This window comes from Lonchura striata, chromosome 1, assembly GCF_046129695.1.
Source record: "Lonchura striata isolate bLonStr1 chromosome 1, bLonStr1.mat, whole genome shotgun sequence".
Taxonomy (NCBI): domain Eukaryota; kingdom Metazoa; phylum Chordata; class Aves; order Passeriformes; family Estrildidae; genus Lonchura; species Lonchura striata.
Genome location: NC_134603.1, coordinates 89,728,654 through 89,752,601, shown reverse-complemented (window position 1 = coordinate 89,752,601; position 23,948 = coordinate 89,728,654). Strand labels below are relative to the sequence as shown.

General features: G+C 41.4%; 1 protein-coding gene across 2 annotated transcripts in view; it reads right to left on the bottom strand.

Annotated features, from left to right (window-relative positions):
* JARID2 (jumonji and AT-rich interaction domain containing 2) overlaps positions 1 to 23,948 on the bottom strand; it is a 210,144-nt gene that overhangs the window by 13,702 nt on the left and 172,494 nt on the right. For both annotated transcript variants that reach the window (XM_021553230.3, XM_021553241.2), the window contains exons 6-12: positions 22,343 to 22,572; positions 13,492 to 14,509; positions 9,007 to 9,509; positions 3,811 to 3,903; positions 3,255 to 3,373; positions 3,052 to 3,122; positions 2,111 to 2,225 (exon numbers count right to left, since the gene is read on the bottom strand). In XM_021553230.3, coding sequence (XP_021408905.2) covers positions 2,111 to 2,225; positions 3,052 to 3,122; positions 3,255 to 3,373; positions 3,811 to 3,903; positions 9,007 to 9,509; positions 13,492 to 14,509; positions 22,343 to 22,572 — 2,149 coding nt within the window. The remainder of the gene's footprint in view (positions 1 to 2,110; positions 2,226 to 3,051; positions 3,123 to 3,254; positions 3,374 to 3,810; positions 3,904 to 9,006; positions 9,510 to 13,491; positions 14,510 to 22,342; positions 22,573 to 23,948) is intronic.

The following is a 23,948-nucleotide window of genomic DNA, read 5'->3' as shown; positions in this document are numbered from 1 at the left end:
TGACTTTGCTTTGTGTTTGTTGATCTTCAAGCCAAGTGGCAGAAGACATGACATTATCTGCTGTGGCTAATTGTAGCCACAGTAAGAGTATTATTGAGCTGGTTGCCCAGCTGTACAAAGACCAACTCCTTACATATATATTGACAATGATCAGGACCTTGCTAAGAACTCCCAGGGTTATAGAGAGGTGAAGTAGAAGAACTTCATCTTGGATCAAGTAAGGATCAAGTCCGAACAGCAATTTTAAAAGTGTGCCATGTCTCAAATATTTTGTTGCTAACAGTGACAGCTTCAGTACAGCTCCACAGGTGTGGTGTATCAGTCTAGTTACATGGATAAAAATATTTTAAATTTGAACCCAGATCATGGCAGAACCCACTCATCTCTTTTAGAGTCAGAAAATATGGCTGGAACAGACAGAAGATTCAAGCACACAGTCCCTCACAAGACAGGCACAGGAAAATGCTTGGGAAAGTTGTGTGAAGAGAAAGGGCAGCACAGAAGTGCATGGAACTGAGTACCTAGGGCATAGAGGGGAATGAGATCCTTTGCAACTGGTGTATGCTGCAATTGCACTCATCTGCAATTCCTGATGTACCTATAAAAATGGGAAGTGAGCAGCCAGTGTAGACTTCTGAATGTCTTGGCAGAACAAGATTTCCTCCTCTCTTTTAATGGGCACTGAGGATCCCTCCAGAATAAAAAGGTTAATTCACTGACCTCTGCCCTGCATGAAAATTGAGTTCTCCCTTGTTTAATCTCCAAGACGTAAAACCTGAGAGGTAAGAGAGTGAGCTGAGCAATCTGCAGGTAAGCGAAGTAGTTTGAGTAGCACAGGATCTGTCCTTGGAGAAGAAGATTTCTGGGTGGTAGAGGGACTTGGCAAGAGGGAGGAGATGTTTGGAGCCCACTGGCCACCTTGTTGTCCCCACAGCAGTGACTAAAGGCAACGCTATCAGGGCTACTCCACGCCAGAACCGCAGATATTAAATTCATCTTCTCCTAACACAGATGGATGCTTTATTGCACTATTAAAAGTTGTAATGAGCTAATGAATACTAGCCTGACACTTCAGGCTGGCAGCCTTGCTGAAGAATAGCTTCAGCAGACAAAGGAGTTTCACTTCCTTCTTGTGAGTTATTCCTGCCTACAATGACTGTTTCATCAAGGCTATCATCACAAAGATGCCTTAAGTTATGTAATCATCTCTATAAGTTCATCAAGATAAAGTAAATGGCTTCTTTACTTTTATTCTTCTTGGATTCGAAAAACAGAAACAGTAGTCTTTCCTAAAATTTGAGCTGTCTGCAGGCAAGCCTGTTCAATCCCAAGAGTCACATGTTTTGACACACAGCATGAAGAGTGACCTCAGAACTTAATTAGGGAATTTTTGAATTCTGTTTGGAATTTACTGTCATTTAACACTAGATTAATGTTTTAGAGAGAAACAGACTCACCTAAGGTTGAGGACAACATAGTTTGCTCAGTGATCTGTCCTGACAGTATACTATTATAAGAGATTACAGATTCCTGATTCACAGAACAGGGAGAAGAGCCATAAAATGCCCATGACAGAAACTGACAAACTCCCAGGTCTGCAGCATAATCCACAAGTTACACCTTTACCCCTTGAAAGAATCACATACAGAACATCTCTTCAACTTAACACATTTAGAGAGGGAGGAGATCCTGCTTTAATGGTTTTCACCAGATCTCAAATGCTTTTTCTTGGGCCATGTGCTTTCCCAGTGACAGCTGGACCAGCACCCTGGACATCAGCAGCTTCTGAGAAATGTGTGAGAGTGCACTTTGCATGTGCATAAAGAGCAGTCCATGATGCCACTGCCACCATGGGGACACCAGAATAGACCACAGAAAACCAAGTGAAACTTTTCTCTCAGGAAAAGGGTTTTCATCTCCTAAGTTTGTACCACATTTTCCCATTAAAACTGGAAGACCCCCAACAGACACACACACACACACACACACACACACACTGGACTCTCTAGGTGAGATTCCCTCATGCAAAAGTGTTACACCAGTTGCTATTAACGCCAGCCTACAGGCAGCCACTGCAGGGAAAGTGAAGAAAAACCACAGGAATACCTACCAAATGCAATCAGCACCAGTGTGTAAGTAGTCAATGTATGGAAGGTGATTTTGGTCTCGAGACCAGCATGAGGTAGAAAAGACCATGCCAATATTTAGCCAAGGAATTGTCACTCCTAAAACAAAGAGATTGAAAAATGAGTTTTGAGTAACTTTAGTTTGTTCAGTAAAAGACAGTTTGAGAGGGCATTTAAATCAAAAATCTTACTCTCCTTGTTAGCTGACTCTTGATGTTATCAGTCTTCCTATCAGACTAAATAATTCACAGGGAGTAATTTAATAAATTCAGCATTTTCCACTAAGAAAATATCTACCAGCAAACTGCAGTACCCTTGAACATGCTTGCTTTCTAATAGCTGTATAAAACTTTTCTTCTTAGGAGAATTTACAAATACCTGTAATTAAAGCTCACTGCCACTGATCAGAGGAGGTCACTTCATGTTGTCAAGCGTACATATAACTATTCAACAGGTTTCCCAGCTGTTTTCTTCAGGCTCCACACCTGATCTCAACAGGACATTTCACTGTGCTTCCAATGTTTCTTACCAGTAAACTGCAACAGTGGATAGGCAGCTGGAGAATTTGTGTCAATTCATTTAGAAAATGTGTGTGCTGCTTTTCCCAGTGCTACAGACTACATCTTGCAAGTGTGGCATTAGCACAGTTCTGTCCTAACACACAAGAACACTGACAGGCTGGCAAGAACAGCGAGGGATACTGCAGGTACAACTGGTTCCTCCCAGGAACAGGGTCTCAACTGTTCATTAATCCTTTATCTGCATGGCTACCTTCACCCCTTTAAGTGGCACCTGCTACATAAAACTGCACGTCTGCTCAGTCAGAACAGGGGGACCTGGAAGAGGGAGAAGCATTTGGTGCCCACAGCACCACATTCAGAGGACACTGACACTGGCTGAAAACACAGAGGAGGGACTTGCTTACCAGGCACAGCACCAAGATGTCGCAGGATGGATCCTGTATTATTAGGAAGGACTGTGAGGTTCCACCCATGCCTGTTTGAGGGGTGACACAGACACAGACACAGTCAATGCACATTGCCAATGCCAACACTCCCAGTGACAAGCTACCCTGCTGGGCTCTGCTCAGGAGTGAGGCAACAAAGAAGATGGATCTGGGAATCTTACCTTGAAAATGGTTCAGATTTTCCCACAGGAAAACCACTCCCGTGGGTGTTGGTATCTACTTTTCCACAATGCACTGCTACATGGCAATCTTTCTGTTCCACTATCCGCCAGTATTCTTGCTGTGGTAGGAGAAAGCAGTAATGCATTTTAAATTCACTGAACAATCTTTAATCTCTCATTAAAATATAAACCTTGGAAATTTACAAGGCTTTCACAGCCTCCCTGTAATTCAACATAAACTATTGCGTAAAATAAAAATATAAATAATTGAAAGTCACAATAAGGCAGGCAAAATTTAGATTCTCTTGGTTTCTGTGTTTCAGCACATGTCAGATTGAGAATACTTTCTCTTCCTCAGTTCGTCAATATCTTTATTTAAAATGTTCAAAAAATTTTAAATAGGAAGAATTCACCATGTCTATTTAACCATTTTTTAAAAATTCTAAACTACGCAGTCTTAAACTGATTAGAGAAATGCTTGAAAATCAACTATCCTGAATCCCCATACTTAGTGCCCTGAAACAAAAACCTTTACCACCCCTTGTGCTAGCCTCACCTCTACTTCAGCTACTGTAGGCTCCTTTGTAAAGCACATGTTCATGATGTTTCTTGCTGTTCGGTAGAAGGTTGTTAAAGAAACAGACCTACCCTGTGGAAAAATAAAATAAAATTAAAAGTGAAAATGAAAAAACACGCTTACATTCCCCCAGGTCCTCTCTCTTTTCCTTACAGGCTCAATCCCAGGTGTCAATAGAGTGAAGGACAAAGAAGTCTCCAGAAGAGGTATGAGAAAATACCTCAGAAGATACAGAAATTCAATCACATGAACTTCCCATGTAAAAAGGCCAACCGAATGTTCCCAGAAGGAATACTGCTTTGTTCAGCACAATGCTCGGTGTCTGATAAATACAGAGGATGGACATGGCCCCTATGACACGTTGCAACAAACCCAGTAGGCAGCCAGTCAAAATTTACATTATCCAGTAATGCACAGTAATTTTCATTATCCAATACATTATCCAGGGACCACGTGGCCATGCTCTCTATGTACAAGAAGCAGGTGAAAAAAGACTTAGAAAATTCACAGAAATGCTCAGTATCAAATGTTGTATATGGTGGGAGAGTGTCACAAAAAGCAGAGTTTGTGAGGATTACTGTAATCACTTGCTTTCAAAAACTAGTTATGCTCAATTCAATAAAAGCAGTTCAAATGCCAAGGAACCAAGTCCTGTTATTACAAAGTTAGGAAAAGGATAACACAGTAAAATTGCTGAATAAGTGCCTTCATTCTTGGCACTGCTGCAAGAGCTGTACAAGAAAAGGCTCTGACTTGGTTTTCTGCTTGAGTTAGACAAAGTTTCCAGGCAGCTGCTTTCCTGCACATCTACACCCACCAGAAGCTCTAGGAAGCATTGTCCAATGGCTTTGGAGGCAAGAGCATGTGAACCCATGTGCTCCTTTCAGCCCTGACACTGTGATGTGCCTGGACAGGAACACCTCTGTTGCCTCCTGTGCTCCAGGGCAGAAGGAGGATGCTGGGAAGCTGCATGCCACGAGAGCTGGCAGGCACCACACCAGGGCTGAGGGACCAGCAGCACCCTGCAAACAGGGAGTATAAAATGTCTTCACCCCCTCACCAGATCCACTGCTCCCTCCCACTGCGCCCCCTGACCGCTCATCTGAGAAACCAGACACTTAAGAACTCTACATAAATTAGTTTTATTATTTGGACTGCTACCTTTCTAGTTTTTCAATTATGAAACAGATCTGCCAAACCACCTCAGCCTTTTCTTGTGTTTAATTTATTTAATAACTATGTCCAAGAATAAACTAGAAAGATCTATAAAAGCAGCTTTCCCCCACAGGCCAAGTCTATCACTCTGCTCATATGGTTGTAACGTTGTCACTTTTTAAACTGAATGCTGCATAATTAGCTTTAGCAGAAAAAGTTTGTGAAATGCCCAGTGCCTGGGGCACTCTGATTCCCATAAACTTCAGAGCTGGATTCTCTGTGATCCAACAAGCAATTTCCTTCATCTTTTAATGCCCTCGCGAATGGTTTATTGTGGCAGCCTTTTACAACAAAACCTCTCGTAAAGCGCCGGGCCCGCACCAAGTCACCGCGCTTGGGCGCAGCCGCCACCGGGGGCAAACCAACAGTGCAGCAGCCGCCTCCTCTCAGTCACTTGCCTCTTCCTCTCATCTTATTCAAAAAAACAAAATTAAGGCCTCATATTCCAAGATTAGCCTTGTCTTTCCATTTTTCAAATAGACAAGAAATAAAGTAGAAGCATACAGCAAGCAAGAAAAAAGAAAGTGGAAAACTGGAACAGTTTAACCCTTTAAAATTGTATATACACATTTCTTCCTCTGCCAAGAATTTAGTGTCTTTTTAGTCTTCTAAAAACTGTAGAACAAATTAAATGGCTGAGGGTTGTCTGTGCTGTTTGGTTGTTTTTTTTAATCTGAGGAATCCTGTAACATTTTCTGATGACAACACAGAAAATAATTTAAAATGCTTTAATGGAGCATTCTAACCAGAACACAAAATGAATTGCAGGGGAGAAAAATACCCTTTCCAACACCCTGAAAAGTATCTCAGCAGTTTGACAACTGTCCTAGGAGCTTCAAGCTACAAAGCAGAGTCTCTGTTGCTGTGACAAGAATAAAGGAAGGTTTAAGAAAAGAAATTCCTATTTCCTCCCCGGATTCTTCTCACATCTGATGCAGGGGACAACCCAGGGGGAGCATCACCACCACCACCACCACCAATCCTGGAGGGAAGGCAAAGAGAAGGACACTGCAAAGCTATGAATGTTAAAGAGATTAAAGCAAACATAAATATGAGCTGAAACCAGAGATTTCACAATAGCCACGGGTGGAAAGGAGGGGCTCCTATTAAGTGGAGTATGAAAATGCCAAGTGTCTCTGGATGAAGAGAGCTCAGCACAGGATTTCCATGGCTGTTCATGGAAGGGCTGGCAAAACTTGTCTTGTGATTTCTTCTGTGTGTCCCTCTAATGAGTCTGCTAATATGCCTTCAGTTTGTTCTGTATGGAAACAAATGCTGCTTTCAGTCAGCACCAGTAACAATTTTTTAAAATATTTTCAGAGCTAAAACTGGGGAAAGAAGTGTGAAAAATCTTGTATCAGATCCTGCTTTGATGTCAGCAGTTTACTTCAGACACTTAGAAATAACAACATTTTAATGGTCAGGTAGAAAAACCACTTATTTAGGAGTAAAGCAAGCAAGCACAGCAGCCTGCAGCACATGGTTAAAAGCACAGCAGGCCTCACAGCCTGCGAAGGAGAGACACTGAAAATAATTTGGGAGTCCTAGCAGAAAGTCAGCCTAATACAAAGGAGATTTACTTTAACCTTGACATGTGATATGGTGGTAACTGCTCCTGGAAGACTGGATGTCTCTTGCTAAAAACAACTCAAGCATGTGCTGACTTGTGAGAAATCCTCAATGTATGGCCTCTTCATAGTCTGAAGAACAGACTTTGTGGACTAAACTGGACTACAGCCATATGATTACGATGTGCTCCCTCTGGCCCTCAAGATATTGATCTGGGCATTTTTCACAGACATGTGTTTGTTGGGATTTTTTTTGTTTATGTGTGTTTTTCATTTTTAATTAGAAGTAGCAATGTGCTTTAAAAAGAAACTATTACAATCCCATCATATGTGGAAATTGTAACATGAGGACAGGTTCTGTTAATGAAATTCAGATTTTCTGAGGAACATGTTATTAGGTAGAGAACACTCCCCCCCATCCACACACACGGGATTAAAAGCCTTGTTTCATTAAATGTCACGAAGCACTCTCTGCTTACAACTGATGCCAGAACCACACTCCCTGTCTTTTAAAGGCTAGTGATGAACTACAGCAATTTTACACCTGGTGGGCTACCTTGGTGCATCAAGCTTGATGCATAATTTCTGTGTCTTGAGGCTTGCTCTAAGTGACATAACCAGTGCTAATGCACCAAATCCTCTTACATGGCTTCATCCTGAGAGCTGTGAAAATGAAGCTTCATTCCTCTCTCTGCACTCAGGCTGACCAGGTATCCCACAGGGCGCTCCACGGCACTGATCCCTCCAGAAATCCACCAGAGATTTTCTTCCCCCTGCCTTCTCCCCAGTCCATTATCTGTGACAGCAGTTCCTAGTCTCTGCACTACAGAGAACATGGGATGGGATCAGAACAGGCAAGCCCCAGTGTTTGGGAAGCTGCTGGAACCACAGTGGACAACCCAAGGCATTCTCTGAGTGGCTCCATGTGTTGCAGCTGCTTTGGTGGTGTGGGGGGAGAGCCCCAGCCCATGGGCTCAGTGATGCTCCTCCCTAACAGCCTCTATGCTCAGGACAAAAGTATTTCTACCTGGTATTGCCAGACTCAGACAGAGTCTGATGCTGCCCGTACTTCCAGTGCTTTTTTGGGTGACCAGGCAGAAATTCTGGGAGCTTTCTGCCTTTTGGGGTAAAGGCCTGGTACTCAGCAAACTCGGACGGTTATACCAGCTACACTTTGCTTGCTTGCTTGCTTTTTTTTTACTTCCTAAATCCAACTAGGATACTGCTCACAAATCTCAATCTTCCTTTTTGAGTGACTTTGTATCTACTGAACTTTGAAGTGGGACTTGCACCAGAAAAAAGAAAAAAGCATTCTCCCACTAAGTTTGAGGTTGTTCATGCAGCAGAGTCAGGGTAAGGTTTATCAAGTTATTCATTTAACTGTCATTAAGCACAGGATATTAAGCACAGAAGTGACACTTCACTATTCACAAAAGCTGCAGTCATTAGAAAAGCTTCTCTCCAAGGGCAGGATGGCAAAGAGATTGCTTTTCAAAGGTGGGATTGAGGCCAGAGTTCCCAGTAAAAATAATTTTTGGGCTGACAAATCATAACAGGCTGCAAAATAAAACTGAAGCAAGCTTTTAAAGCCCAAATTGTGAGCTCATGCAGTCCTAAATAGCTTAACAATAAGTCACTTTGGGCTATTTGGCTTCATTTCCTGGTGATGGAAGTGAGATTGGAAGGGGAAGAACAGCATATTTCTTTACTGGGCACGGACACTCAATGCTATATTTCTCTCAGAGTGTGGCTACACCATTCAACTCAACTCAAAATTACACTGTGAGCTGCAGCGCCAAGTCCTGCTCCAGAGCAGGAGACTGCCAAATAAAATACAGTGAAAGAGTCAGCATTCCTTTGTAAATGGATGTACTTGATATGTGACTGTTAGTGCTGAGCAACGTCTGGCATCGTGGATGAAAATACTGTTTGCATTTCAATTTACCCTTTCTAAATGTAGTAGTTCTAGTGATGTTCATTCTGATGTGCAGCACTACTTCACTCAACAAGATATTTGCAAGAAGCAGGAATGAGAAAGCAGAACATTAAATGTCACTAGAAAATGAAAATAAAAATAAAATCTGTGTCTGCAAGGATAATTGGGCAGAGGTATTCAGGGAGCCTCTTACAAGGAGCTGAAGGGGGGCAGAGCCCAGTGCATCTTGTTGTGACAATAATGCCTCCCAGCTTTTCCAGACATCCTGCAAGAGCCAGGCATATCAGGACAAAGCCACCAGACTGCCTGGCCATGAGAATCAGGACAACTGCTGCCTCAGGGATGGCACTGCAACCCATCAGCTCCCCTCAGCCAGCTGGGTATGCACCCAGACACCACCCACACAGCAGCATCATCGGCTCTACAGAACAGAGTGGGCAGGGCCAGCCTCATTACCTTGTATATACACTTGTGTAAGTCGCTAAGAACTCCCTCCTCCTCATCCTCCTCGTCCTCCTTCGTGGTCTCCTTTTCCTGAGCAAAGAGCCGCCGCCTGCCCGTCTTCAGTGGGACATCGACCTCTTTTAACTTGTTGCGGAAGCCATTTTTGTGAACCACGCCATTGATGAGTCCATTTTTGGGCTCAAACCGGGGCAAGGAATGGAACTTGTAGGCATTCTCTGAATGTCCCTCCAAAGGTCCTTTCCTCTTCTCCAGGATTTCCTTTTCCAGCAAGACCTCCTTCTCCAGTTTCTTGTGCTCCTCAGGGGAGAGGGAGTCATAGGAGAGCAAGTACTGGCAGTAGGCTTCTTGTAGCTTGGCCAGCCTGTCCTGTGCAGTTTTGGGGATGCGCAGCATGTCTGCCAGCTTGTTCCATTTCTTGAGGTCAGTCACTTGCTGCATCCCCCCCATCTCGTTGATCAGCTGGACGAAGCAGGCCAGGTCGAGCTCGCAGCCTCCTGGGGTTCACATGTGCCAGGCAGCAGAGGAAGGGAAAAGGGAAACACAGGAGTAGATTAGGATTAGATTAGCTGTGGGCAGCTCATGTCAAATGTGCTACCAGGCTGGGCACACAGGGGATGTGACGGCTCCAGGTACCTATGTGCCTCCTGCTAAAGAGAGGCACACACCACTGTTTTGCCAGCTTAATTCATTCACAGGCCGCATTCTGCTACTTGCAACAGTCTTCCCTATGATCCAGTTTCCTCTCCTCCTTGAGTTTCATGCCCTTCTTTTCACCCCAAGCTATTTCCTTGACGTGCATGCGTGCCCTGGTCATTACCACTGGCTGGGCAGATGAGGGCTGCCCGTCTCTGTAAAAGCCCACACACCCTCACCCATCACCAGTCCCACATCTGGCTCATACCAGGAATAAACAAAACCACGGTCAAGCTGGGGTACTGGTCATCAGAAAGACAAATACCTATCCCTTCTGGAGGTGAAATAACAATTATCTAATATCTGCACAACACCTTGAATGAAGTTAGTATTTAAAAGGAGCACAATATTAATTTCACTACAGGTAATAAAATCCATATAAAAATCAAAGGGAGGCAAGGGGTTGTTTGGGGTTGGAGCCTGCAACTGCATAAAAAGTTCCAGACACATTATTCTTCCAGTCTGAGGCCATCCATATTTTATACTCCATTCTGGTTTTGTATGTTTTAAGATGACTAGCACATTTCACACTCCAGTCCAAAAATAAAATTAAAAAAAAAAATTTTAAAAAAAGATTATACAAACTGCAGCATAAAAAGCAGCCAAATGGATGAGGAACAATAAAAGAATCATAAATACTCTGAAAGCACAGAAATAAATAATCAGTGGAAAGAGTGAAGAAACAGCCCAAAGACCACCTACAATTCAACAAGGCGCTGTTCAAGGAAAAAAGAGAATTAATACAAAACCAGCGTCAACATCTCTTGCCGCCACACTGTCTCCCCTTTGCCTTTGTCTCTGAGAAGAGTAAAGAATCATCATGCCATAGCCATTTCAGAGCACTCAGAAATGCTACTGCAACAGAGGAGGGCAAGAAGCAACATTATTGTAAATATTTACTGTAGGATGCACAGCTACATCATCTTAACTCATATCATCTTGCCATATTACTTTTTCAAACTACCCTGTGCTGCATTTATACTGCCCACACAACACAAGGCAAAGGTGTTTGGCTGCAGACAAAACCAAGCATAAGGCTTTGAGTAGAATATGATATAGGTGGAGATAGGACCACGAGGTAACAGATTTATTCTATTTAGTACATTTGGGAATAGGGTGGGGGAGATTTTAAAAAGGTCTTGAAGCTGAGAAAAAGTGAACACCATTGGGAGAAAAAACAAAATGAGTTCGGAAAGATTTCTTTCTTTCCTCTTTTATCTTCCTTACATAACACAATGTAAACGTAACTTTCGAGATGGCTCCTTTTTGGTTACTTCTTTTGTCAGTGGTCAGTGGTCAGTGGTTTCTACGTGCAGGCCACAATAAGCTGAAGGCATAACTCAAGAGATGACTTTCCATGCCAGCAGATTCAGCAATCTGCATAAAGTTGGGTAACATACTCCCAAACTTAGAAAGAAGTGTGACCCAGATTTACCATTATATGTTTTCTCCAACACATACTCAGTTTAAGGTCCTAATTTCAGCACTGTTGAAAATTCAATTTTATCCTGCATCATGGAATGATCACTCATAATCACTCTGCAATATTAGAGCTTGAGTAGCATTTCATTCAACCAGAGCCTACAGCTAAGGTTTGCAAAATGCTCTCAATTATAATTCCATTTCACACAGTCATAACTTTTGGAAACATTTATATCTCAGTCCAGGATTGACCTATGCTTGCTGCTTAAACTTTCCTTGAAAGACTGAAGAGAAAAAAAAAAAAAAAAAAAAAAAGAAAAAAAAAAAACCAAAACAAAAAAACAAAAAGAAGGGGAAAAACCCAACAACAACAACAACAAAAAGGAGTTCTTTAAAAGCACCTATAGCAAAAAGGCTTAAATAGGAGATCTGGCACATTATGCAGAAGCAGTGTTTAACATTATTTATTTTTAATTGCCTTAATTTCCCTAAGTTAGGAATATTTTTAAATTGCTTAGTGAGCAAGCTCATTTTAAAAACAAAAATTTTAATTCTTCAGGTATGCACTTAATACCAAATGTTGGCACTACACAAGCCATTGGCAAAAGTCCCACTTACTTCAATGGAAATGTGATTTGGCCTGGAGAGAAGGGTTAGGTATGCATGTCTACTTAAATAAGTGTACATTTATCACCACAGATTATTTTATATGTTTCCTGATTGAACCAACAGATTTTTCCTCTTTGTGCACTGATGATCTTCAGCTTCTTTTCTCCATTTTGTTTTTGATTTTAAACACAGGATAGGTAGGAAACTAACTGCAGAAAGCATACATAGGATGCAAATTTGTAAGAGATCACTGTTTGCTCTGGTTATATGGCACCCAACAGAATAGAATCCTTGCCTATTCATTAGGCTCTTAGGTGCTTAAATAATACAAATAATTAACAGTAATGCCATCTTAATGCCAAGTTAAGGTATTTCATTAAAAGTTAACATTGTTCCAGGAGCGTTAATCGAGCTGTCTTGCACATTTTCTTCTCTCTCTTGCCAATGTAAATGTAATTCATTATTCTTTTCCATTAGCATACAACCATTGCATACATTAGGCATACAGAATGTTCATTTATTGCTGCTTGAGTGATTTTAATTTTCAGATTTCCTTGAACATTTTTGCATGGCTATTGCAACGAAGTACTAACCCGTCGTTCCTCCTCCTTGAAATTTTGTTATGTCTCTGCTGTGCCCTGCATCAGTTCACCATAAAGGCTGCAATAATTTTGTATGCTTTTATGCATTTTCCCTCACTTGCCATATGTGATATAAAACAAAGTTTAAAAAGAAGGAGGTGGGGGAAAGAAGTGTTGTGAATTGTTTAAACAGAAAAGCATGTCCTTTAATCCAACCAGTGCTGAAAGCTGCCTTGGGTCAGATAATGCCTCAAAGGCAAAACTCAAGCTTTGAGTTGCAATACGCAGGTCATGCTAGCTTGTGTCTCAAAACACCTCAAAAACAAATGGAAAAACTTACAAAAATCAAAAACACAGGTTTCTTACAATGTAGTGTCTGCAAAGGCAGTAGAGATGGAGGTAGCTCATCCAATAGTTCATTTGTATGCTGCTGTTGTCATGTTTTTACAAACTATTGTCACATTTTTGTCACGTGTCATATCTGACAGCAGACCATAAACCAAGAATTCTGTTAAATAAGTGATTCTCACTCAGGCATTAGCCCTGGCAGACACCTGCTGGGAGAAATAATGAAACCTCCATTTTGCAATCAACTACGTTTTACTGCCTATTCTTGACACTTAATGGTTGTTAAATGTCAGCAGGTCACTGCAAATTTGTGATTTTAAGTGTCTGAGTACCCAAACACAAGTCAGTTCTGAGATATTTTCTTTCCCCTTTAGTTAAATGTTTTTAAAGGAAGAGGCGGGGAGAAAAATGTATTAAAGCCTGGCAGCATTGCAACCTGTTAGGACAGCATCTTTGGAAAGGTCCAAAAAATATTCTGAAACAACCTTTAAAACAAGGCTATCACTATACACAGTCATACTACCCACATAAATAAACAGCAGGGAAAGAAGAAAATTTTAAAATCTGCACACCAAGGTCCCATGGAGCAGTTTCCTTTTACCCTGGGTCAAACAGGGATGAAAATGGTGATATGAAGTTGACCTGGAAAGCTTCCTGACAACCTACCTGCATCATGCCTGGCCAGTGGAAAAAGAGAGAGAGTCAGAACTCTGCAGTTCTCTGCAGAACAGGGGTTTGATTAAGCATAAAGGCAAAAAGAGCATAAAGTCGTATATGCACACTTGCAAGCAGCGGCCAAAAGCCAAGGAATCACAGCTCTTACCTATGAGTGGGAGTTCATCCATGGTAATGCCCTGAGATTTGAGGTGCTTCTTGATACAGGCCAGCCGCTGCACGTTGGGTCCCCAGCGCCTGCCTAGCTTGTGTATGTGCTGAATCTGTGTCACAAACCGCATTTCATCATTTAGCTTGCACTCAGGTCTCCAGTCTGGAGGAGGAATCACCCTGCACATCCCATACTTCTCTACCTGAGCTCGGACTGACTCAATGTATATCAGTGGGTCATGAAATTCCTTGGTGGAGGGCCTAAGGATGGGAATCTCCCCCAGCATCCCCCACCCAGACTTACTACTGCCCTTTTCGTGCTTTCCCATTGAGTCTTGTGGCTTGTGCAAGGACTCCGCTTGAGAGGTAGAACGATTTTCACAGGAGGCATTTTCAGTTTTGCCATGTGCTTGTTTCCCTGGCATACTCTTTCCAGCAGTGGCTCTTTTCGGCCTATTTCTTTCCAAACTCTTCTCTGGCACTTCCTTTCTAAGATGTCCATTCAGCAAAGGCTTTTCTACTGCTGCCTTTTTGCTGACAGCTTCTGCCAAGTTGACGGCCCCTTTCATTCTCTTGGTGGGCGACTGTATTTTGTCTATGTGATTCGTCTCTTCCAGCCTCCTCTTTGAGTTGCGCAGCCCCTCCCTTAACTGTCTCCCCACCTCCTTAGTGCATGTCTTTTGGTTCAACTTGCCATTGACTTTTACACCATTAACAGCGGTATTGTTAGACTTGGATGCTCCAAGGGATAGCACCTGTTTGCGGGTTTTTGCATTGCTACTTTCTATTTTCCCTGAGATTGTGTGGTTGACAGGTGAACTGGGTTTGTGGTGATTTAGTTTGGTTTCCTTGACCAGTTCTTTCTTGGCTTTGGTGTATGTGACAGTTCCCTTTGTCACTGTTGCAGTGTACTTCACAGTTTTGGACGGTGAAGGTCTGACTTCTCTCATCTTTTTGGCACTGGCTGCATTTGCACTCGGAGATGACATTCGAGTGACCCCGTTGACTTTAGAAACCTGAAATGCCAGAAGTGTTGTAGGAGGAGCAGAAGGAAGGAAACACAAAACAGAAAAGCAAATTAATAGTGTGACCACTCAGCCCCAGTTTCCCATTTGCTGGACAACCATATTCTGCAGTCCTGACTCCTGGCCTCGTCATACAATCTTAATATAATGGTTTGCACACAGGCAAGAGAGAGGACAAGGCATTGATAATAATAAAAAAACCAAAAAATACTGGGTTTTTAAAAAAAATTTACCAGAAAGCCCCCAGTCTTGCTTTCAGAGGGTACTAAGCCTCTGACATTAGGAAGGGTGAGGTCCCTTGCTTGCACTACTCCCGTCCTTATCTACCAGAAAACTGTTATGGGATTACGAAACACAGATAGTCTGATTTACAAACTAATACCTTCATTACCTCTTTTCCTGTCCCTCAAGACTGTCTCTCCACCCCCCACCCAACCTCCTTTACATGCACACGCATTTCACCACTTCTTAGCAGACAAAATAGGCAGCATATATTATCTACTCTAACTGGCATCTGCACATTTTCAAAAAACACACCGAGATTCAAATCAATTTACTTTCTATTTATGCATACATACAAAAAGAGAAGTGGAACACATTATGCACCCAATAGATCAGCATGGTCATGAAGGATCCAGTCTGTCATACATACTAAATATTGGGCAGCATGTTGTTGCTGAAGTAGCTATTTTGAAATTTAAAAAATGTATACAGTAGTCCAATGGAATTTTTTTTTTAAGTTTGGTATCTGGGCAATGTTGCTGACACATATTCTGTTAGATCATATTGTGTCAATGCATATTGTGTCAATTGCTGGACTCTGCTGCTTTCTGTCAGACATTTAAACCCAGTTATGAGACTAGAATTTGTATTTTAACTACAAGATGTGTTAAGGACCAAAAGCAATCCCCATTTACAAAGGGAATTGAGACAGCTCAACACTGCCAAAGCTAAACCACACTACTAATAAAAACAAAGTTCAAAACTCAAACAAATTTCAGCATTTACACAACTTTAAACATTGACTCCTCACCTCTTTAAATGACTGTGAGCACAGAAAAACACATCCAGAAGTCAGAAACATTGATAAAAGTGCTCAAAGTGAAAGCATACAGTACAATCACCCCTTATCAGCACTCAGGTGAGTAAAACCATTTCCTGCAGAGTTGTAATACTTTCTCCTGTGGGATTTTGAAATCCTTGCCAAATCATGGCAAGGCATGGCAGCTTCTCTCAAATAAATGCAAGAACTGCAGTCTCTTATATAATAAGGATGATAGAAAATAAGGACCAAATAGAGGCTGAAAATACTGTGCTATGCTCTTGCATGCAGTGGCTTGTGGAAGGGAAACTGGAACCTGAGGATTCTGCAAACACACACATACATACACACATGGCTTTGTGAGTGTGTTCATGCACATTTTCTCCTCTGTACTCCAGAAACTGGAACAGGAGTAATGATCTTTTAAAAAACATCCATATTCTTGTCCTTCCTGTGCTTGCAAGGTAGAAACACTTAAGGAAAATCCAGTTAACTGATGACATGAGGTTTTACCTTGAGCTTTTCAAAGATGTATGAGGTATCGTCTGGAAAGCAAACACTTGCAAACAGAAATGCATTTACCCATTTCCCTTGAAATTTAAGCAGTACTCCATATTTCAAATGCAGGCCTGGATTTAACTTTTACAACACTTCTTCATGCTGCAGAACAGATATGGGTAGAGAGCTGCTGAGACATGGCTTCTTGCCTGCAGCAGTCACAACAAGCCTTGAACATCCCTGGATTTACAAATAGCTAGGAATATTGATTACGGATTTCACCTAGACTAATAAAGAAGAATTGATTGAGAACTGGAAGGGGAAGGTAATCTAGGTGACAGTGATCATGAAATGGGTTTTAGTATTTCTAAGATGTGACAACAGTAGAGAAAGGACAGCAGACTTAAAAAAAAAAATAACAAAAAGCCCCCAGAAACAAAACAAAAGCAAAGAAAAATCCACCTGAAAAAATCCAAACCAAAGCAATTTCCACTCAAAGAAAAGGCATAAAGCCCAGGCCATTATGGCTGTTCACAAAGTTCTCTAACGACTGGAAAATTAGAAAATGATCACAGTAAAAAGTGGTAACACAATTATGAGACTAAGGGCAACTATATAGGAAAAGGAAAGGCACATATTACCATCAGAAATACCAAGGAGCTAAAGAAACTTCAGTTAGTAAGAATCTAAAACAGAAGGAAAAATATAAATACCTTAAAAATACAAGATAACAAACAATGGAAGAGATAAAGCACCACACAAGGAAGGAGAACAAATAGCCTGATTAAAGTGTTCCTACTTCTTTTGCATTAACCTTCACTAAAAGTGCCACTGACTAAATATTTTTCAGGTACAGAACATAACCCATTCAGCAAAAAGGGTAGGATAGCAACCCCAGTAAAGTAGAAGGTATGTGAATGACTTAGTGCATGGCTCCTGGAAATATGCAGGGGGCAGACAGAGCCTACCTAATTTCCAATCCTAAAATAATTCTGGAACAAATCACCAAACAGCTAATTTGCAAACACAAATTACTACAAAGTAACATTTAGAACAAAACAACAAAACCTACCCAGGTTTTTGCCAAAATAGCAAATCAATCAAATTTAATAATCTTCTGACAGACACCTGGCTGAGCAGTTAAAAAAGCACCGCTGCTGCAGCAGGATTCCGGTCCTGGGACATTCCATCAAACTCCTGAGACATACTTAATCTAAAGTGGCATCACAAGGGACTAAAGAAAGTCATCCTCAAGGATAAGTTTTCATTCTTATAGTTTACTGTTGTCCTGGGAGGGCACTTCACGTTATTTCTGCAGGCACTGGGCTTTGCCTTGGTTCTACCAAGTATTTTCATGATTGTAAAATAGTGTAACACACCTGGAAGGAAGAGGCTGTAATCACATAGGACAAGATCAAAGTTATAGGCACTCTTGAAGAACCTATTTCAGAACATTTCTACAGTAAGAGGAAGTTCTATATTTAGGAGGTGCAAATCATATACACATAGGGGAAGAACAACATTTGGGGACTGCAGTGAGCTGCAAAATGCAATGGCAATACAAAGCGCACAAATCACTTTCTGAGACCTATTATTAAGGATGTTGAAAGCAAAGGGTAGGAGCACAGGCTTTCCTAAGGAGAGCTGGACCCAGCACTGGGGCCACGCTGAGAAAAGTTTAGATAGAGGAGCAAGTCCAAAAGAACATAAACTGCTCAGGTATTTGGAAAATAAGACTGTTGCTGAAAAGCCAAGAGAGCTGGTCTTACTCTGAAAGAGATTACTATGGGACAACTCTTTAACAGTCTTCTGATGCAGCAGGAGTTCTTCTGAAAAGAGACAGTAAATGCTCTCTCCATGTTCACTGGGAAAAGCAGGAGGGAAAAAATCTCGTTAAATGTCTACAATGATGAGGCACAACTAGGAAAACTTGCTCATTAGTTGAAAAGGAAAACACTGAAAGAAGCTGTCAATGGACATTGTGGAGTCTCCTCTACAGGAGGTTTTCAGAAGATTTCAGGAGGCTAGAGCTGTATTACTGTGCTGTCAAGTATAATGAAGACAAAACCTCAGTGTGAGCAGTAAGGCTGCATGGAGGCAACTTGTCACTCCAGCCTGCTGATGACTTTTTCTGAGGAAGTTGTGACCAGTAGTCTGAAGAACCACCTGGGGCACTCCTGCAGCAAGGGCTGCAGGAGTGTAACACAGGGGCTGAGAACAGAACACAGTAAAGTGCTCATGGGAAAAAGGCAAATACCCTCACAGCTTCTATTCACAGCAAAGTATGTCATGAGCACCATCAGCTTTAAGACAGAACCTCCAATCCTAGATGGTAAGAACAATATTTGGAATTTTTATTCAAACTTATCATGGAGTCTAACCATTAACTCAGTACTGCCAAGTCTACCACTAAATCATGTCTGTAAGTGCCACACCAAGTGGCCTCTTAAATACCTCCAGGGATGGAGACTCATCACTTCCCTGGGCAGGCTGTTCTAATACCTGACCCCTGCCATTTTCAGCAAAGAAACTTATCCTAATACCAAGTCTAAACCTACCCTGGCACAACTTGAGGCAATTTTCTCTGGTCCTATTTCTTGTCATCAAGAGGAAGAGGTTGACCCCCACCCCCCACCTGGCTACAACCCTCCTTTCAAGCAGTTGTAGAAAGCGGTAAGGTCACCCCTGAACCCTGTTTTCTCCAGGTTCAACAGCCCCAGCTCCCTCAGCTGCTCCTCCTCATCAGGCTTGAGCTACAGACCCTTCTCCAACTCTGTTCCCCCTCTCTGGACACGCCCCAGCCCCTTAATGTCTTATGGTGGGGGGCCCAAAACTGAGCCCAGTAATCGATACTTGTGGCCTCACCAGTGCTGAGTCCAGGGGGACAATCACTGCCCTGCTCCTGCTGGCCACACCATTGCTGATACAGGCCAGGGTGCCCTTGGCCATTTGGCCACCTGGGCACTGCCGCCTGCTCTTAAGCCACTGTCAACTAGCAACCCCAGGTCTTTTCCTGCTGGGCAGCTTTCCCACCTCTCCAGATCCCTCGGCAGAGCCTTTCTACCCTCAGCAGGTCAATATTCTGTGTGTGAAGTGACTGAGGGTGTTCTCAATCCCCTTGCCCAGGTCATAGGTGAAGATGTTGAGCAGGACTGGCCCTAGCACTGAGCCCCGGGGAACACCACGGGTGACCAGCTGCCAGCTGGATGTAACTCCACTCACCACCACGCTCTGGGCCCAGCCATCTAGACAGTTTTTAACCTAGTTAACATCCACCCAAGCCTTGAGTAACCTATTTCTCCAGGAGGATCGTGTGGGTGGTGGTATCAAAGGCTTTACTGAAATCAGGGGGAAAACATCCACAGCCTTTCATTCATCAACTAAGTGGGTCATCTAGTAGGAATAAAGTGACTGACATTAGCAGTACATGATCCAAAGTCTTGAGCCAAAGGTGAAACTAGGGATATGAATAATCTTTGCTTTTCAGCTATGTTCCTAGTTTTATAATCATCTTCAGACCACTCTTCCTTACTGAACAGTTGTCCTGCAGTAAAACATAGCATGATAAATTTTTAATTTTCTTGTCTTTATAAAAAAAAACTGGGACCAGCACTGTCTTGCAGCAATTGGTTTGCTAGATTTGAACTATATACACACCTCTGCACAGCACCTAGGATTCAGCCTCCAAAACCATACACAAAAAAACCCAACCTGCTAGATAGCAACCACAGTGGTTAGAGCAACATTAGCAACACTGACAACAGTTTTGGTCCCAAACAAAACCAAGTTATGAGACTGATCTTGAATTCATTCATAAAAATAGTTGTGTGCTTATGAGTAGTGCAGAAGTAAATTACTATATTAGGCCAAGAGAGGGCCCCATAGAACTACATTTCCTTTGCTCACAACCCTTTAAAGTAGGAAGACACTGGAAGATGGCAAAGGAGAAACCAAAAGAGACAAGGAACCTGTAATAAGTGCAAGGACACACCAGAAGATAACAGACAAAAAAACAAAAAAAAAAAACAAAAAAAAAAACCACCAAAAAAAAAACCCACAACACAACCACTAAACAAAAAAACAAAAAACCAAACAAAACCAAACAAACAAACAAACAAACAAACAAAAACCAAACCAAACCAAAAAAAAAGAAAAAGAGAGGAAAAAAATAAAATCTCTGGTATTTTCTAGTGCCCTGTGGAAGAAGGAAGAACATGTGGCTGGCATCCTGGGAGAAAAATCTCCTTTTGGAAAATACTGAGAAAGTCAAAGACTCAGGACAACAGCAAGAAATATAGCAATGTCCAATAACTGGTAAGTCTATGGTCGTGTACAAAACTAAGGCTTTCTGTCAGGCAAAACATATAATCCACATTTAATTAGCAAGAGTCACATTTTCATTAAGATTTGTAATTAAGTACTTATGATACTGAGGGTTGCAGAAGAAAATTTAGGTGCCTAACAGTGTCTTAGGAAGACAAAAAAAAGAAAACCCAAATCATCTTGACTTAACCACCCCCCCCCCTCCATTTTGTGAAGCCTGGGGACCACCCTTGCTGATGTGTCCATGTAGTGTGACTGCTGGTTGTACTGCATCCCTTTAAATTTTTCTGCACTGTGTGTAGCACAATCAAGAACATTTAATACTCTATGAAGCAAAACCACTTGGATTATGGACAGAACTGTTCTACTGTTGTCTTTTTCTTTCAAAACTACCTTCAGAAGTGGCAGCAGTTGACTTTCTCAAAAGTTTTAACCAACCAAACTCTGATGATACAACTTTAAAGCATTTCCCATTAGGTTAAAAGAAGTGTTCCATTAGGTTAAAAGAATTAAGAACTGCATTCTTATATTTTGGGAAATTTGCTCAACACCATGAGCTTATGACAGAGCATGTCACAGCAAGGACCATAAGATACTGGTAATCACAAAAAAGAAATCCAAAAGGATGCAAAAGAAGGCAGACATTCACACTTTGCCCTTAGATAAGGGCAAACTGCCACGTGGAAAAAAGAATTTAAGTCTTAGAGAGGTAGAGACACACTGTAAATAGCCTTCAGGGTCTCAAATCTGATTTAGAAGGTAGTACAAATTCGGTGGAGGCATTTCAGAACTTAAACCACCACTGAAATACACAGCATTAAAGATTTCCTCAGCAAGAACACTGCTTTTCTTTTAGCCATTTTTAATTTCCAAGCCTGTGACTCAGAGGTGCCATTTAAAGGCCTTGACAGCCCTCTACAAGATGGCAATTCCAGCTCCACTGAAGACTAGGTCAGCCTACTTAGAAGAAAAATCTTTAGGTGTCAGCAAGTAAAGACTGTCTCCAATCAGCCTGTTGAAAATTCATCACTGCAAAACAAGCAACCAATCAACAAAAAAACCCAAACCAAAACAAAAAAACAACAACAAAAAACTAAAACCAAAACAAAAAACAACCCAAAAAACCCAAACCAACCAAAACAACAACAAAAAAGTTAAAAAAAAAAAACCAAACAAACAAAAAAAAAAAAAAAACCACTCGCCACCAACCAAATCAACATATTCCACCCCCACCTCTCCCCACCCCACCCCAGAAAGGCTTAAGTGCAGCAAGTGTTCTGTATTGCACTGCCCTGGTGCAGCTGCTCTGCTAGCCCAGCCTCAGCCTGAATAAGGACAATCGCAAGGACTGAAAACTGATATGCTAAACTTTTACACCTGAATTCAAGTTATGTTGAAACAAATCTCTTGCTGAATTTTTTTGCTAGCTTTCAACCAAGTAACATGTAACTCTAAAAATGTCTCCCACCTCCATCGTGAAGGAGGCAATATTTTGGAGCATCTTGTTTATGCATCAGATGAAACATTTTTTCCTAGACTCTGACGTTTGTGCTGCCCATGTGCAAACCAAGGCACCTAAGTGCAATGTCAGGCTCTCCAGAGCACCAGTGAGCCCTTGAGATAAGCCACACAGACCAGCTCCTTCTTCCATGTGGCACTGTCAGCAGAGTACCACTCAGAAAGGTTTCATAAACAGCAATGTGAACTTTACTCTTTCATATGAATATACCAGATAATAAAAAGACAGGGTTGCAAAGCACACTTTATCATACTGACTTCCCACATATATATTTTCCTTTTTTCCTTTTTTTTTTTTAAGCATTGAAAATTAACATCCCCTTGCTCCAATGGATGCTTTTGAGGATGTCCACATTCAATCTACACCAAGCGGTGGAGAAAGGAGCTTAGAACCTTAAAAGCCTCTGTTTCCTGTGTGTCCACAGCAGAGTACAACTTCTTACCTGTTTCCTTAAGTCCTGAGCCGATCTGTGAAGAGGGTGGTGGTTGTTAGCCGTGAGCCCTTTCGTAGAGGAGCCAGTGTTTGTAGTAGCGTGGTGATTAGCAGCAGCCTGGTCTTTTCGACTCTCAGCCTTATGTTCGCTGTTCCTCTCCTTCCCTGGGGTGGCCTCTTTGCTTTTGTGTTTCTGAGCAGGTTCTTTCTCCTTCGATGATTTGCTGGACCCATTGAAAACTGAGAAGAGAGAAAATCAGGTTATTAAGGGGAAAAAAAAAGAAAAGAAAAAGTATGCAAGACCAAACACTTCATTCAAAACATCACAATTTTCTCTGCTCTCAGTGTTGGATATTTAGAGAATGCTTTCTTACATCTAAAGTTAAATCAATCTAGAAATAGCACTATTTTGCATATTTCTTTAGATGAACAGATTTACTAAACTATTTCCTCTGCTTGTTAGCACACATTATCTTCAATATCCAAATTAAAACATATAAGGTATATTACTGTTTTGACTGACCTAGATTTAGAATTATGAGTTTGATTTTTACTTATGACAGTTTTAATTATATTTTTTTTGCTCTGGCAGTGAGGGAATTCTAAACATAACCTAAACAGAAAAAAGATTTATTTTTATACCAATGTAGAAGAAAGGAAACATTCCATGAAAAAGCATGTTTTGTTTTCATCAATACCCAAACTGCTGAATCAAACTGACAGCAGTTTGCCTATAGCAGACAAGCTGCAAATAGAAAAAGGTACTTCTGCAAAAAAAAGGAGAATACTAAAACCATTTTGGAACCTGGGACATGAAGTAACACTGGGACCTATGCTGAGCACTGTAACCTTTAAATTAAGGGATAAGAAAGTGTGGAACAGACACCTTTACTTTTTGTACAGTAAATATTATGCAAATGTATACAAACAAGTTTTGCTCTGTCTCTCTGCTGAATTTATTTAAGAAGAGTCACTGCTCTTCTGTTGTCATGGAACATGAAAAGCTGAAGCTAAAACAGACAAAAAAAAATCACATTTCTCTGTTTGTTAATCAAAAATGCGCTGAATTAATGTCAGTGATGCACCCTCTTCAGTGGAGCACTTGACAGAGATCCCCAAGACTTGTGATCCAGCATCCACAATGGCAAATGCCCTTCTGCCTTTTACTCTTGATTTCTACCCCTGTCTTTCTTTGACACAGTTTAGGAAAGGATGCAAACAAGAAACTTCATAAATACTTAATAGCACAACTATGTAAAAATCTTATTTATTACACACAACACACACCATCTGTTTGGGAATAGTAACTAAATGCACAAAGTTACTGTTCTCTTGTGAAATTAAAGCTTTATTTTGTCACTAAAGGTGATATTCCTACAACACATATCTTCTTATCTAAGTTCTGAAGCTTAGCTGTCTCTACTGATGTACAGTATTAACAGTAGGAGCAACAGTAAGAGTAGTAACAAAAACCAAACAATCCTGCTGGACAGAAGAGGGGCAGCTAAGCTGCTTTTGGGCAGATTCTACCTCCAAACCTTCCCAAGCAGCTATTCAGCTTCCTGCAGCCAGAACCCCAGCAGGATATCGACAAATTTGATTTTCCAGTCACTTGT